The 14,377-nt window shown below is 39.6% G+C and overlaps 2 protein-coding genes across 2 annotated transcripts in view; both read right to left on the bottom strand.

Annotated features, from left to right (window-relative positions):
• fut8a (fucosyltransferase 8a (alpha (1,6) fucosyltransferase)) overlaps nucleotides 1–13,282 on the bottom strand; it is a 93,419-nt gene extending 80,137 nt beyond the window's left edge. Inside the window, exon 1 of the mRNA XM_079633674.1 lies at nucleotides 13,075–13,282. The gene's annotated coding sequence lies outside the window, so the exon portion shown is untranslated. The remainder of the gene's footprint in view (nucleotides 1–13,074) is intronic.
• On the bottom strand, nucleotides 411–2,639 carry LOC307008892 (E3 SUMO-protein ligase KIAA1586-like; the record flags this gene model as incomplete). Its single annotated transcript, XM_079632167.1, has 1 exon — nucleotides 411–2,639. The coding sequence occupies one exon, from the start codon at nucleotides 2,637–2,639 to the stop codon at nucleotides 411–413; it is 2,229 nt and encodes a 742-aa protein (XP_079488293.1).
• Nucleotides 13,283–14,377: the final 1,095 nt, after the last annotated feature.

Here is a 14,377-nt window from a genome sequence, read left to right as displayed (position 1 = left end):
AGGGTAACAACAATTATATTGAATGGGTTTTTTTTTATAAAGAAGTCAACAGACGACCTTATACAAAATAATATATCCTTTTATTAGTTTGTGGATTTGCTTGAGCTAGAAAGAGCTACTGAACATAAATAAAATGTGCAAAAGGGTATTGAAAAAATACCCTTAGAAAGAGCTACTGTAAAAAGAGCTACTGAACATAAATAAAATGTGCAAAAGGTTATTGAAAAAAATTTGAACAAAATATACATAAAATAAATTATATAACATAGTAACCATAGAACAGGACATAAACATGAGTCTTGAAGATGGTTCATTTCTTTACCCCTGAAAAATATAAAAAAGCAGATTCAGCAAAATACTATCACAGTACACAAAATAAAAAATGAGAAATACTGTACAAATCATTTTACCTAGAAAAGGCTCCAGCATGTTTTGGGCTCCACTTTCCTTTCACTTTGGGCTTCGCAGTTTGTGGATGCTGCACTTCTCCTCCCTAGTGCCAGCCATGTCTGCACATATGTTTGTGCATTAAACTGATCCAAGGGTGGTCCGTTGCATTTCAGAAAGATCAGATTTGAAAGCCTTTTGATGTCGAGAGAGTTTCTTTTATCTGTCAAAGTATCATTCATTGAGCTGAAAGCTCGCTCGCATTCACTTGTTGATACTGCAATGGTGTGTACAGCTTTTAGGAGAGGCTTCAGGGCTTCTGGTGTCTTGGAAGCTTTGAGGTCTTTATACTCCCTAAATCCTAGGACACTTTCCCTCTCCCCAACTCTGAATCTCTGACATAAACGTCTGACCGCTGCATCCCCATATTGAATATCTAGAGATGCAGGCCAGGAGTCAGACTGGAGGACCTTGATGTCTGAGAGGAGGTGACTATCTGTCTTTTCAGATGAGGTTCTACTGACATGTGAGGAAGTTGTTGGAGTCATCCTGCACTTAACATTTTCAGCCAGGCTACGGAAAAATTGCCCATGGTTGATTTTTATAACTCTCTGATTTTCATGCAGGCATACATTTCTGAAGATTTTCTTCTTTTCAGCTTCAATGGCAGTTTGTGTGTAGGGACCAGGTGTGGATACCATTGACTCAAACACCCGGATTTGTCGGTCCAGCTGCCTGTCGGCTTGATCCAAAGTCATGTCCCGTCTCTGGAGCATTCTTGAGAGGTCACTGAGTTCTGTGAGAGCGTCATACATGATGCCAAGATTGACCACAAAAGAAACAGTAGTGAGAACATCATTGAGTCCTTTGTATTTTGCTCTCTCTCTCGAGTCCCTGTTGGAATCAGCAGCAGCACTTGTAAAGTGTACCTGCAGAGCTTGGTAGTTCTCCCATACTGCTTTCACTGTTCTCTCACTCGAAGCAACCCAACGCACTGATAAAACACGGCCTATCACAAGGAGACGTTGTCCAACATTGTGAGCACTCTCGGTTAACTCCCTTTGGTTTTTTGGGGATGCATGGTAGAGGGAGTAAAGCTGATCTAAAAATATTTTAAAGTGGTTGATTCCTCCTACCTCCTTCAAAACATCACAAACTGCCAGTTCCAGTCTGTGATTGGAACAATGCCAGACAAACAGGTAAGGGAATTTGGAACAAAGCTGCGCAGCAACTCCTGCTTTCCTCCCAAGCATCACTGAGGCTCCATCACAAGCAAATGCCAACAAATGTTCCTGTAGGTAGTGAGGGTCAAAGCCATTATTATGAAGACATCCTAACAGTGCTTCAGTGATGTCCTTTGCTGTGGTCCCCTGCAGCTCAATCAGTTCAAAAAATATTGTGTCTGGATTTTCACTGGAAATAGCTGACCGCAGGCACACGACAAGCACAGACTTTCCACTTATTGTAGTGGATTCATCAATGAGCACACACAATTTTCTTTCATTCATCACTATGTCATTGACTACCTTCTTTTTCATTTCAGCTGCAATATGATCCAGTATATTTGCACATGAGTTATTCGAGTGCAAAACTCTGCCCATCTTGACACCATTTAAGACTTGCAACTGGACATCTATTGGCATGTCTGTAAAGGGACGCCCATGCTTGCCAATCTTATAAGCTGTTCTAAACACATTGCAAGTTGAAGCGTAGTCAGCCTTTCTCATATCTTCAATGTGTTTTTGCATTGTATTTTGTGTTGCCTTCTCTTTTATTTCAACTGCTTTCTTGTGATAAATTGAGTCTTTGTGCTCTTTTATTTTCTTTCGTAGTGAGTTTTGTTGTGCAGCCTTGTCCCTTCCAAAAGACGAGATTAAGCACCCACTCCACTCCTGTGACACTCTCTGCCCTTGCTGCATGTCCACGCGAGCACAAACTTGACTACACACACTACAACCCAACTTTTTATTTCTGCTCATCAGCCACTTGTAATTTGTGGAGAAATACCGGACTTGTGCTTGGGACCAACATTCTGGCCACGCATCCTCGCTAACGCGGCTGTTGTCATGGGTAGACGTGGTGTCAATCTCGTCCGCGTCGCCACAAATGCCGTCGTCCGCGGCACAAGTGCTGCTTTCATTAGCTTGCGTCTGACCTGCAGCGATATCATTCTGGCTTGGTGGGGTGTCAGCCAGCGAGTCCTCTGATTCTGACCTTGTTCTTTTACTACTAGTCTGAAGCCAGGAGAGCATATTAAGTGTTCATTGTATTTTAACCGATCACTGCAGCTATTATGTGTTTATATTACTATATATATGGTTGCGCGTTTCACACACCCTCTCCGGACCACGTTGAGTTGTTGACATGACAACGGCAAAAGCGACGCATGCGCTTTTCACTGGTAAAACTCAAGGGTGTATGGGTATTGTAGTCTCTGCTCTTGGTGGGACGAATTAGGAAGCGTGCATTGTGAAGGGCGCTCTGAAAAGTGGCAGCGCAGCCAAAGGATTAAAACAGATGTGCAAATGAGAGTACCGGTACGCTAAAAGCACGTTCTGGGCGCACGGAGAGGTGGCGGTACGCTTAAGAGCTATATTTGGAAGTGGCGGTACTGAGTACCGGCGCGTACCGGCCCACTTAAAGCACTGATACAACCAAGATATTTTTTCATCCATGTTTAAATGTTTTACTTTTGTTCTGCATCTTATTTTAAAAAAAGTAAGTTAATTGTTATATTTTAATTTGATTACATTTTAAAATATTTATTAAATTGTTAAACGTTTATATAAATTTGCATTAAATCATGAATACTATTCAAAAAAGAATTGAAAACAAATCTAATGCATTTCACGGGTAGCTACTCTGTGGAGTTAAATTGTGAACAAACAAGATTACATGTCATGTTTACATTTATTCTCAAGGTCTAACAAATATGTGGAAAATATTTCCTTCCCAAATAATGGTAGGTAAATGAACATTGTGATAAATATTGATACCGTATGCCTGATATGGAAAAAAATGTTGTGATCGCCCAGCCCTAATCAAGATTTTAATGCTTGATCCCAATCACTTCACTGAGTTCCTTCCTCTGTTCTTTTCAGTCCTGTTTTATGATCTCATTGTTATGAGACTGAACATTGACCAAAGTCCTCATGCACTTCTTTACAACATATCTTTCAACAATGTGTTCAAGGTTGAGCGATAAGGTTGGCCAGGAGGCAAATCTGGCAGGTGCCATTTATCATATGTGTTTTTGTGCCTTGCAAATGTAAATGTTTGGTTTTCTATTATTTCTGTTCATCTTGTAAGAATCAGTTAGAATGGATTGATAACTATAATTATCAACCCATCACAGTATGCCATTGTTTTCCAGCAAACATGTTTATGAATTTATAGCTGTCATGGAGTTAAATTATAGCTTACTGCGTAATTTGAATGTACTGTTGCAAATTAAAAATTTAATTAATGTGTTTTGTAAAGGAAACTTTGAACAGACATTATAAAATACATAGGGCATATTTATAAGGGAAAATTAAATTTGTGGCTTAAATTAAACAATTCTTGAAAAAACAGTTTAAATCTTCACACACACACACACACACACACACACACACACACACACACACACACACACACACACACACACACACACACACACACACACACACACACACTGCCTTGCTCAATAATGTGTTTGTAATCTAAACAGATTAATCTTCTTTTCCATTTTGTTGTCAGTATTCCTCTTGCCAGTCAAATCTCTTGACTACCCAGAAAAGGTTTCAGTTTAACAAATGCAGTTTAACAAATGCATTAAGGGCATAGGCTATACCCAGCTATACAATTTTGCATCATCATATATCAATGTACACTTACACACATGCTAAATAAAGAGTCTTGCTGAACAAATACAGTAAAATCAATGTCCACTAAATCTTATAACGTATTCTGCATGTGAAACCAAAGTATGTTGTAATTGGCATGAGCGGCAATCCCACTCTTGATCCCAATTAAGGCAACCTGTGCCTTTTCAACACAAAAGGGCTTGCCACAACACTATGAGGATTAGCGCAAAATTAAGTCGACAAATCCACTGATCAGATTATCTCTCCGAACAGGATCTTCTCTGCCTTACACTCCTCTCGCTGGCACAGGCTAATGCTACTCCATGGTGTCTAAACTGAAGTCGATAACCTGGCTCAAAGATACCGCTCCACAAACAGTCGATTTCAAAGTGAATGAAAGAAGGACGGAAGGAAATAGACATTGCAACAGAGAGATGAAAAGAGTAAACGGGAAGTTAAAGAAAGGGCACTTTAACCAAACAGTTTGTGATGTATTTCACTTTTAGCTTAGACCACAGCCTTACCTCCCAAAGAACTAAAGACCAACAACAACATTTTCCAAATAGAAATGTTTTATTTTTAAATTACAAATTAGGCCTAGCCTATGAAAGAAGGAAAATAGCCTACAACAACAAAAAAAGTCCTGTAAAATGAAACATATACATGGGCCTATTAATATTAATAAAAATGATATAAACAAAAATATATATATAAGTAAAATTAACTATTAGGCCAGAATTTTGATAACTGAAATGCACGCAACGCAACGCACATGATTAAAATTTAAACTGGCTTATATCCATTTTACACACAAACTGCTGTAAAATTGAACGAATAAATGGGCCTAATATTATAAATAAAAATTATATAAACAAAAATATAAAAAAATATAGGCTACATAGGCCTAAACGTTTTAAAAGTAAATGAACTATTAGGCCAACATTTTGATATCTGAACTTTTGCGCAGTGCGCACGATTAAAATATAAATTGGCTAATATCAATTGTGCAAAACAACTGCTGTAAAATTAAACGAATCAATTGGCCTAATTAGCCTATATAAATAAAAATATACAGGCTATAGGCCTACATCAAAGTTTTAAAAGTAAATTAACTATTAGGACAAAATTCTTATAACTGAACTTTTGCGCTTTTTACAATTTACAATTGGCTTATGCTGTCAAAAAACAAAACAAAATGTGTTATCATAGAAGAACTTATCTACAGTTCTTTTGAGTTCACCTTCAAGAACACAAGTTTGGACAATGTCTGAGGCTTCAGACTCATGCGATGATCCTGGGTCAGGCTTGACTGAGCATGCTTCAGACTCATCAGCCCGATCTCATGAAAGTGCGTATCTATACGACGAATGTTATTTCTCGTGCCATTTATACGCCAAAAATATTTTTTGCGTGCATATGAGCATTTTTGCTGTATAAATAGTACGAGAAATAACATTCGTGGTAAGTGGCGTAGGTTTGATTTTGAAATTGGTGGGGACGGGGACATCAATATATAAATATATTTTAAGTTTTGATCTAAATTATTGCTGGGATACTGGATATTGGTAGGGACACATCCCTAGCGTCACTACTAAATTTTATGCCCCTGTAGTGGTATAGATACGCGCTTTCATGAGATCGTGTTGGGCTCGTGGTGTGAGCAGAGCGAAATTGGAGCGGGAAATAGGGTGACGCTCCTTCCTTTTAAAAATGACGCTCTGCGCTCTGTCCAAGATCGGCCCGCTCGCGCTCCCCGCTCGCTCCCACTCCGCTCACATGCTCTGCTGCACGGTAAGGGAAAAGAAAAAGAGTCTGCCGGGCTGTACTTTTTCTATGCTATGCTCAAAAATGATGGAAGTGAAGAAAAGGACAGAACCCAGAATGTGACATATCTCCGCTGTCTCTCTATCATCAGTGTCACATGAGGTTTACTCCTCTGGCTCTGTACCAAATTAGCATTCGACTCATCCTCTACCCTGTGCTACGCTACTAAAATCCACCGGCAGCTGATAAACACTGTGATCATAGCACTTGGCCAGCGGTTACATGGCCTTGCCTTGCAATAGTTTGTAAGGAATAACTGATGCATATGGGACAAAACTGCAAGTAGCATGTTGACATGCAAGCTGATGCATGTGACGTATAGCAGTATGAAAACTTTCAAATTGAAGCTTTCAATGACAACCTGAGTTAGCTTTCTGGCTCAAACCCAGTTGCGGTTTTCTGCAGTTTTTGTTCTGTGTAGGCGGCAGAGCCCACCTGAGCCGAACCCCCTGGCTAACAACTCTACTTAGTGGGTGAGGGGCAGCTGGGCTTCTAGCCAAAAGGTATAGCCGAGATTCGCACTCAAAACCAACAACAAGTAACAACTTCGTGTTCAATTCACCCTATGTAAATAGCAATGGAGAGAAGCAAATATTTTACTAGTGCTCCAAGTGCTAAGGTTCAAACAGGAGGGTCTGGAAAGATCTTATCAGACATTCCCTAAAATATTCCATAGTACATTTTGGTTTCAGCTGAGTGGGGAAGCAATTTTCAGAGGGCAGAAATGACAGAAAGAGGAAGAGAGAAAGAGACAGCAAGAGAGAGGGGGTAGACTGGGACTTACAAAAGCACACTTAATACATATGTGTCCTGTGAGGTTTGGACCATCTTCTTTTCTTCACACCCCAATGGCAGGAGACAGAATGGGACAAGCAGATATTCTGAGCCAGGATGGCATATAAACCAAGTGACTGTAAGGAAGCAAGTGCTGATTTAAGCTAAAGTGAAGGTTCTGTGCATTACCCACCATGTCTCCTGCAACTGATCGACTGTATAATGTACTCTGAGAGTCTGTATGTTTGAAACTGTTAAAGGTGAAATCCAACCATGCCAAACCCCTTCAATCCTCTTATGACAATCCCCCACCCCTGATTTGTGCATTAAAGGGATAACAACCCTGCCATACAGTCCAGCTCTGACAATCATCTGCCATAGCCATGCTTCAGCTTGACCCATCTCAACCTGATGACTCATGGGTGGTAGCATTTAGTGGATGAGATGCCCTCACTCTGCAAATTGGGTTTGTTTAATAACGTTTTAATAAACATTCTATCTGCCCTCTGATCCTACCTCTGTTGCTTTTTATGCGGATCTCCATCCATCGCTGTGAGTACTGCAGAGATGCTTAATTGTCCCAGAGAAGCCGTTAGCATTCCACGAGGCATTAGGGATGCCATTGAGCATGCTCCAGTTGAGCTGAGACAGCAGTCTCACTCAGGTCAGTGCTGAGCAATGCAGACTACAGGACTGGATGCCTAAAAAATGCTTCCATCATCCTTACCTCAGACATAAGTCCCCTGTTTTTTTTTTTAGCCTAAAGCCTATTTAGATAGAAAGCAAGGTGTTAAAAAACAGAGGGGTACAGTAAATCACAATTTTTTGACCGGATTTGTTTTCCAAACAACATTTGAGTTACAATAAATAGCAGATGATTGATTTGAATGGTAATGATATCTCTACTCACTATAGAAGGTGCATGCATTACTGAATTTTTTTGTTTGTTGAAAAAAGGTAGGCTACTTGAGCCAACAGCTGTTTCGTTTGCCAGAAAGTTGGCAAAATATCTAAATCCATAATGAAGGTGCAGTAGGTAGTGGAGTGAGAGGATATTTAGTTTTACTTCAAAGTAAATGAGAATCGTTGTGGGAAAAAAAAAATAGTTCCACAGACATTTCTTTCCAGAAAGATTTCTCAGAGGACCACAAAGTTTAAGGTCCTCAGAAGACCACACATTTTACTGAGGCTGTGTGAGAAAAAAACGGACGTGTCAGATTTGGATGAGATAGCCTAACAGAAATTATGTTTTATTAACAAAGTTTGGGAGGAGCACGTTCAGATAATCAACTCAATTAGCATCAGGAGGTATACAGCAGACATACCTCCATTCTATGACAGTTTCCAGCATCTCTCCTCAATTCTAACTATTCCTATCCCAACCTGGGATGGGGCAGTACTCTGGGTTGCAAGCTCAGAGCCCTCCCCTCGGAAAGCACGCCAAATACGCATAACCTTTACTCTATTTAATTAAATGTAAGTGTGAACTCGTGAAAAGTACATCTGCGAAACACAAATTTACCTGACCTCTATTATGGAGTGTGTGCCAGAGGGTGTGTCGAAGTTGGGTAGGACATAACTCTGGTGGGACAAGGTGTGTTTGCTGGCACAGATGAAGTAGTAGGGTAAATGATAGCAAAAACCAAATACATTACATTCTCTTGTAATTCTGACAGTCACAGAGCGAGGACCTGCTGAAAAAGAACCTGGCTTCTGAGACAAAGTCTATTTCTGTTGCTAGTTTTCCCCCTTTTTCTTAATTAAAGTAACTGTGGCCTCATTGTCTGCATGTAGCTTAAGCAGAGGACAAACTTATTGTGCAAACTGCGTGCCTCTGGGTTATCAACTAAACAAGGGTCTGAGTTCAGTTTATTGAGGACTATTCACGCTATGGTCTGAGAGAGTCTACCAACTGCCTTTGCAGAAGTGCATTTGGCACAATCGCTCATGTTCATCTATCTGCAATGGCAAGGGCATGAAAGACTTTGGGAGAAAAGCTGTCTTGCAACAAATTCCCCTTGGTTTAAATGAAGCCCTGCAGTAGGTAATCATTGACTATGCTACTGCAGATGCACAGCTTCAGGGCAAATATACCCATTTAATCATTCAGACCATACGTTTATGCAAAAACATCATTTTTCTACAGGGGTCAAACAAGGTCTGTGGTCGGTGTAATCCTGACCCTTCCTCTCCTTGTGTGTGGGCAAAGGCAGAGCAGTTCCCCTGCAGCTGCCAGAGCGATGCTCCACATTACAGTGTGGTATTTATAGCCGATGAAACAGCTCCTGTCGTTGGCCACTGTCATGTCTGATGGGCCCAAAAGCAGTCAGCTAAGAACCTACCAGCAAAACACACACAAATGCACAAGCATGCACACACACTTTTACAATCTCCAAAGGGCTCTGAAGAATGACTCACAGTCTCCCTTGTCCTGAGAAAGAGATAGTAAAGACAATGGCTGGAACGCTCTTCCTTGCAGCCCACTGCCGCAGAACTAGAATTGGGAAAGAGTGAGTGCAAATGTTCATCTTGTGGAAAGCTACATGGTCTGCCATTAGGATCCCTGCCAAAGATCTCATCCATGTGATTATCCCACCCCACCGCAGCTACTTGCTTCTTCATCCAACTCATGCAAACACACACACCTGCACTTGTACATGCTAGTCCCTGCCGCCCAATCCCACACCTCTCTGCCGTTCCAATCAAAACCTATTGGGAGAGATTTTCCATCTCCTGCTCAGAGAGGCAAACTACACTATCATTAAAACTGATCAGAACCTCTTTATCCCTGCCCACTGCCCACATTGCTATGGAAACTCAGCCAAGAGTAGTCACCTGATATTGGCAGAATAGAAGAGATGAGCAAGGGGAGCGGGGGAGGGGAATGAGATTCCCTTCACTCCAGTTTGATCCGTGATTTTGAGCTTTATTACAGCCCCCAACCTGACCTTCACTTCACAGCATGGGGCGAATGTATGTTTAAAAAAGTAGCAAAGCCCTGCACTCTATTACTTCTCCATTCAATCTCAATAAAACAAGCATAAACCAGAACCGTCTTTCCCTGGGTTAATAATTCTTCTTCATAATTCATCCCAGGAGACAATTATCTATTTAGGGCATTATTAGATTTCTCAGTTCATTACTCAAATATGACAAATGTGACAAGACAGACATGCATGCAGATGATTTCCACTAGGCAAATTGTCCTGTTACATGATCATGTGACTATTGCGACATGTGCAGTCACTGCATAACTGTCATTCATTTAAGTAACACAAAACAAAACCTATATGTGCAAAGGTAGCTTGGGATCAGGTTGGAAGGTGAAACTACACATTATGGAAATCCCATAACCACATATTAGGTTTTCAAGTTAATGTTTCACGACCATAATTGTGTGAGCAGAGTGAGTCAGTGCAAAACATTCATGGAGCAAAGACTGCAATAAGACTCCAGGGGCCTATGACAAATAGGCTAAATGCATATTTATGGTTCATTTGTGAGAGTTGTGATTGATCGAAGAGAACTGAGATTAAAAGCAAACTTTCAACAAGAGACATGATCACACGCTACTAAAAACGTACATGAATGTAAAGGTTTTAAAATACTGGAGTAGAGATAAACTTCACTTCAGCAAGATAAGGCCACATCACACACTGACATATGAACTTTATAACTGCCAAATGTTTTCATCTAAATTTGAACATGTGAAAAGGTAGGCCTGCCCCCAAATAGTAGACTAAACGTTAATCGACAAGAAGAGGCTTAATCGGACAAAATTGTATTAGTCGATTTGTCGCAGATAAGAAAAAACTCCACAGGAAGTGGCAACGTCACATCCGCGAGGGACAGATCGTTAACATCTGGCCTTTTGCAGTTTTTATAGGATGTCACGCAGGAACTCCAAATGTTTGTCTATCATCCATCAACCTCAACTATGGCTTATCATTTTAAACAAGTAAGTAGTAGCGACTACTCTGTTTGTGGATTTAAAAAAAGCAATTCCCAGAAAAAGTCCCCTGGCTAAATGAAGCTTCCCTTAGGGAAGTTACAGGGACTGCCGTTGGCCAAGGCAGCTCTAAGAACCCTGGCAAGTAAACATAGCAGAGTAGTGTCGAATTCATCCTCTCAGTTTGTCTGACTTTAATGTTAAATGAGTGACTGCTACCTGACCCATAAAATTGCTGTGGTTGGTGTAATCTAATATAGTCAGGATGTATGTATTCAGTCAATATTTTTGATTTAAAACCAGATAACCAACTTTTATGGTTGCTTAACTAATCATATTTTTATAGTTTATTTCTTTAAACAATCGAAAAGTGCTAGACTGAAACCTGGTATTATAGTATAGCTATAAGCTATGATATTTACATATTTGTATGAAATGAAATGCTCATAATTTCGTGTTCTGCTGATCTGATCTAAGGCCAAATGCAATGCAAATCAATTGATACAAGACAGATTTAGAAAGCAGTTTAATTTTTTGATGAGGACCATCTGACTTTGGAGGAGAAACATCTCATCATCTCTAACCAGAAACCTAAGCTTGTGAAGGTATTAATTATCACAGCAGATTTAATTATATCATTAATTCCAAGTCAAGCGAAATAAGCTGCCTCAATGCAAAAACACTATTAAAGATGTATGAATGTTGAGAGATTGCACACGAGTCCAAGTACTGTAGATGTAATAACACACTTTACTATGAAAGCTTGTTATCGGTGTATGCTAGGAAAAGCAGGGACTGGGCAGAACATCTGTAGAACACATTGATTTTACAAGGCTCTTAAGTGAGGCAAATGTTTTCTGAGCATCGATTAAAACAGCAGAAGACATGACGGTAGATAAAAACCACAGAGTAGCCTTAAAAGAGTGAAGCCAAATTGTTATATGATGATAATTAATGGTGCCCATCCTGTGGTGTGTCTAATGGGTGTGATAGTAGATTAAGTAAGGAAGAGCACTGGAGGAGATGCCTATGATGTAAATATGCTGTCTAGGTAGACAGCTCACTTTCTCAAATTCGGATCCCAATGCCGTTTAGAAACATTACCTTAAAGCTATGAAGAATAGTAAAATGACTTGTGGGAACTGTGTTAGGAAAAACAATCATCATCATCATAATAAGTGGTTTGCATTGTTGTAATAACAGGCAGAGAAATATATTAATGCTATCAATATACTCAATATAATCATATACTCACATTCACACAAGTAATCCACACAAGATTTTGTAGTGATCATATTAATAAATTAATATTTATTTTTGTTATTGTTGCGCAATCGCTTCATTGAAAATATATAAACCAATCAAACAAATCGCTTATTTACAAATATTTCCATTTTCTTCATGTACTCTCATGAACACTACTAAGACGGATGTTAAGATTTATGGAAAATAATGTAATTCTGTTCCTCACACAATTGCTATCAACACAAAAATTTAGTCATGTAGACTACCTATATGACACATTTATTCAAATTTTGAGGTTTGACATCTTCAGTCCCCATTCACAGTCTTTTGACGGAAACTACATTCTTCAAAATTTCTGCTTTTTAGTTCCATCAGGGAGGGGGGGGGTCATATAATGAACAACACTTAAGTAAATTAAATTTTATTTTTTGTTGTTAACTATTTATTTAAACAGCATCTGCAGTCCTCAGTAACACGCTGCCTTCTTCCTAGGGGTCTAAAAGTAAACACTACGATTTCTGCAGTGGCTTCACGTTAACTTGCCTTTCTCCTTTCTACCCACATAAACATGGACCCACTCCTGCTGCTGTGGTGTCTTCTGCTAAATGTCTGGCTAACGTACCGGACATTTACACTGCACCACTTCAACAGCCCTGATACAAACCATTAAATTGATTTAATAATTTAGTCAGGTAACGATATATTAGTGTGGTGGATTCGTTTCCGCTATATGGTGTGGATTCGCTGAAAGTAGGCTTCCTATATTTGGCACAACAATCATTCGCAATCGTTTTCACCTTTCCCTAGTACATAAACACATAATTCATTGTGTCCGTGCTCGTAATGGCTACAAAATGACAGTCTGGCCAGAGCATACTTCGGTATCACGGCGCGAAAACACAATGCGCTCGAGCTGCAAACCTGACCGTTATTTTTCCCGTTCAGCAGTCGAGGCAGCTAGCAACAGGCCGGGATGGAGCGAACTCGCCGGCGAGAAAAACGCCGTTTTCCTTAACGTAATGCGGTCGTATATAACGGCGACACACTTACCTTGATTTGGCACCGGTTACTTGTATCTCCACAGCGCGTATGTTTTAATGAAAGGGATGCTTGACGAGTCGTGGCGGAAACAGGAACTGGGGAGACTGACTGCTGCTGTCTGAATTCTGCTGGGCTCTTGAGGAGGCTGCTCGCTGTCACTGGGCTGCACTGCGCATGCGTGTGTCAGATCACCACGATACAAATGCTCCTCAGCAATGAATACAATTTCTTGAAACTCATTATTCATGGTTTTGCCAGCGTAATGATACTGATTTTCTCGGTGCAAATGTGACAAATAGTCATTTCACTAATGACACGGCAGACAAAGCAATTTACTGCGACCGATCGTGTGGGATTGTATTAAAAAAAGTAGGAAAGCCCACTATTATGCAAATATAACACACTCTCGGGGTAGTAGGCCTATACATATTAATAATACATATTCGATTTCTAATAAACGTCCAGTCTAACATCAGCCTCGAAAGTCTAATGTTCAGTGTTTCTATTCTGAACATTGTATTGTTTATCCTGTTACTGTTTGTATCCTGTTATCCTGTTTATTGTTTGTAGAATCTTTATATTTTTATACACTTGCATATTTACATTTAGATACTTCATGTTTTGCTCTCAGTATTTTTATTTTTCTCGACTTGATTTGTAATCATCATAACAACTGTACAATTACTTATTGATATATTTTAACAGAAAACGAGGATTAAAGTATTTTAACGTGAAAAAGTAACATTTTGTAGGCTACTGTAGGCCTATGAAATAAAAAGTTACAATTATGAGATAAAAAGCAATAATGAAATACTAGGCCTAAGTGATAATTGTATAACAACGTTTTATGTCATAATTAGGCCTATGATTTAGCAAATCATGATATTTTTATGTGTCGGAAATGGGGTGACATTTGGTCAGACCTATAGAAGATCGCTGATGGTGAGGATTCTTGTCATGTTTTATTTTGTTCCTCCCCCCTCTCCTCTCTCTCTCTATATAATTAGAAAAGTTTCTATCATCTAGATATTAGTGGTGACCAATGCTATCAGATATTAATCATTTTGTTTATGGTTTTCTTGTTATTGGTACTGATATAAATAAAAGTATGCGTTAAATCTCTCTCTCTCTCTCTCTCTCTCTCTCTCTCCCACACACACACACACACACACACACACACATTATTATTTTAAGCCATTTTAATTACGAGGTCTCAGGAAATGTTCTTATAAACACGTAATACCACTGTAATACCCATGTCATTATACAAACAAGAGAGAGAGAGAGAGAGAGAGAGAGAGAGAGAGAGAGA

The sequence above is a fragment of the Phoxinus phoxinus genome (assembly GCF_949152265.1).
Source record: "Phoxinus phoxinus genome assembly, chromosome: 13".
NCBI lineage: Eukaryota > Metazoa > Chordata > Actinopteri > Cypriniformes > Leuciscidae > Phoxinus > Phoxinus phoxinus.
Note: the sequence above shows the minus strand (reverse complement) of the source record. Positions and strands in the feature narration are given on the sequence as shown.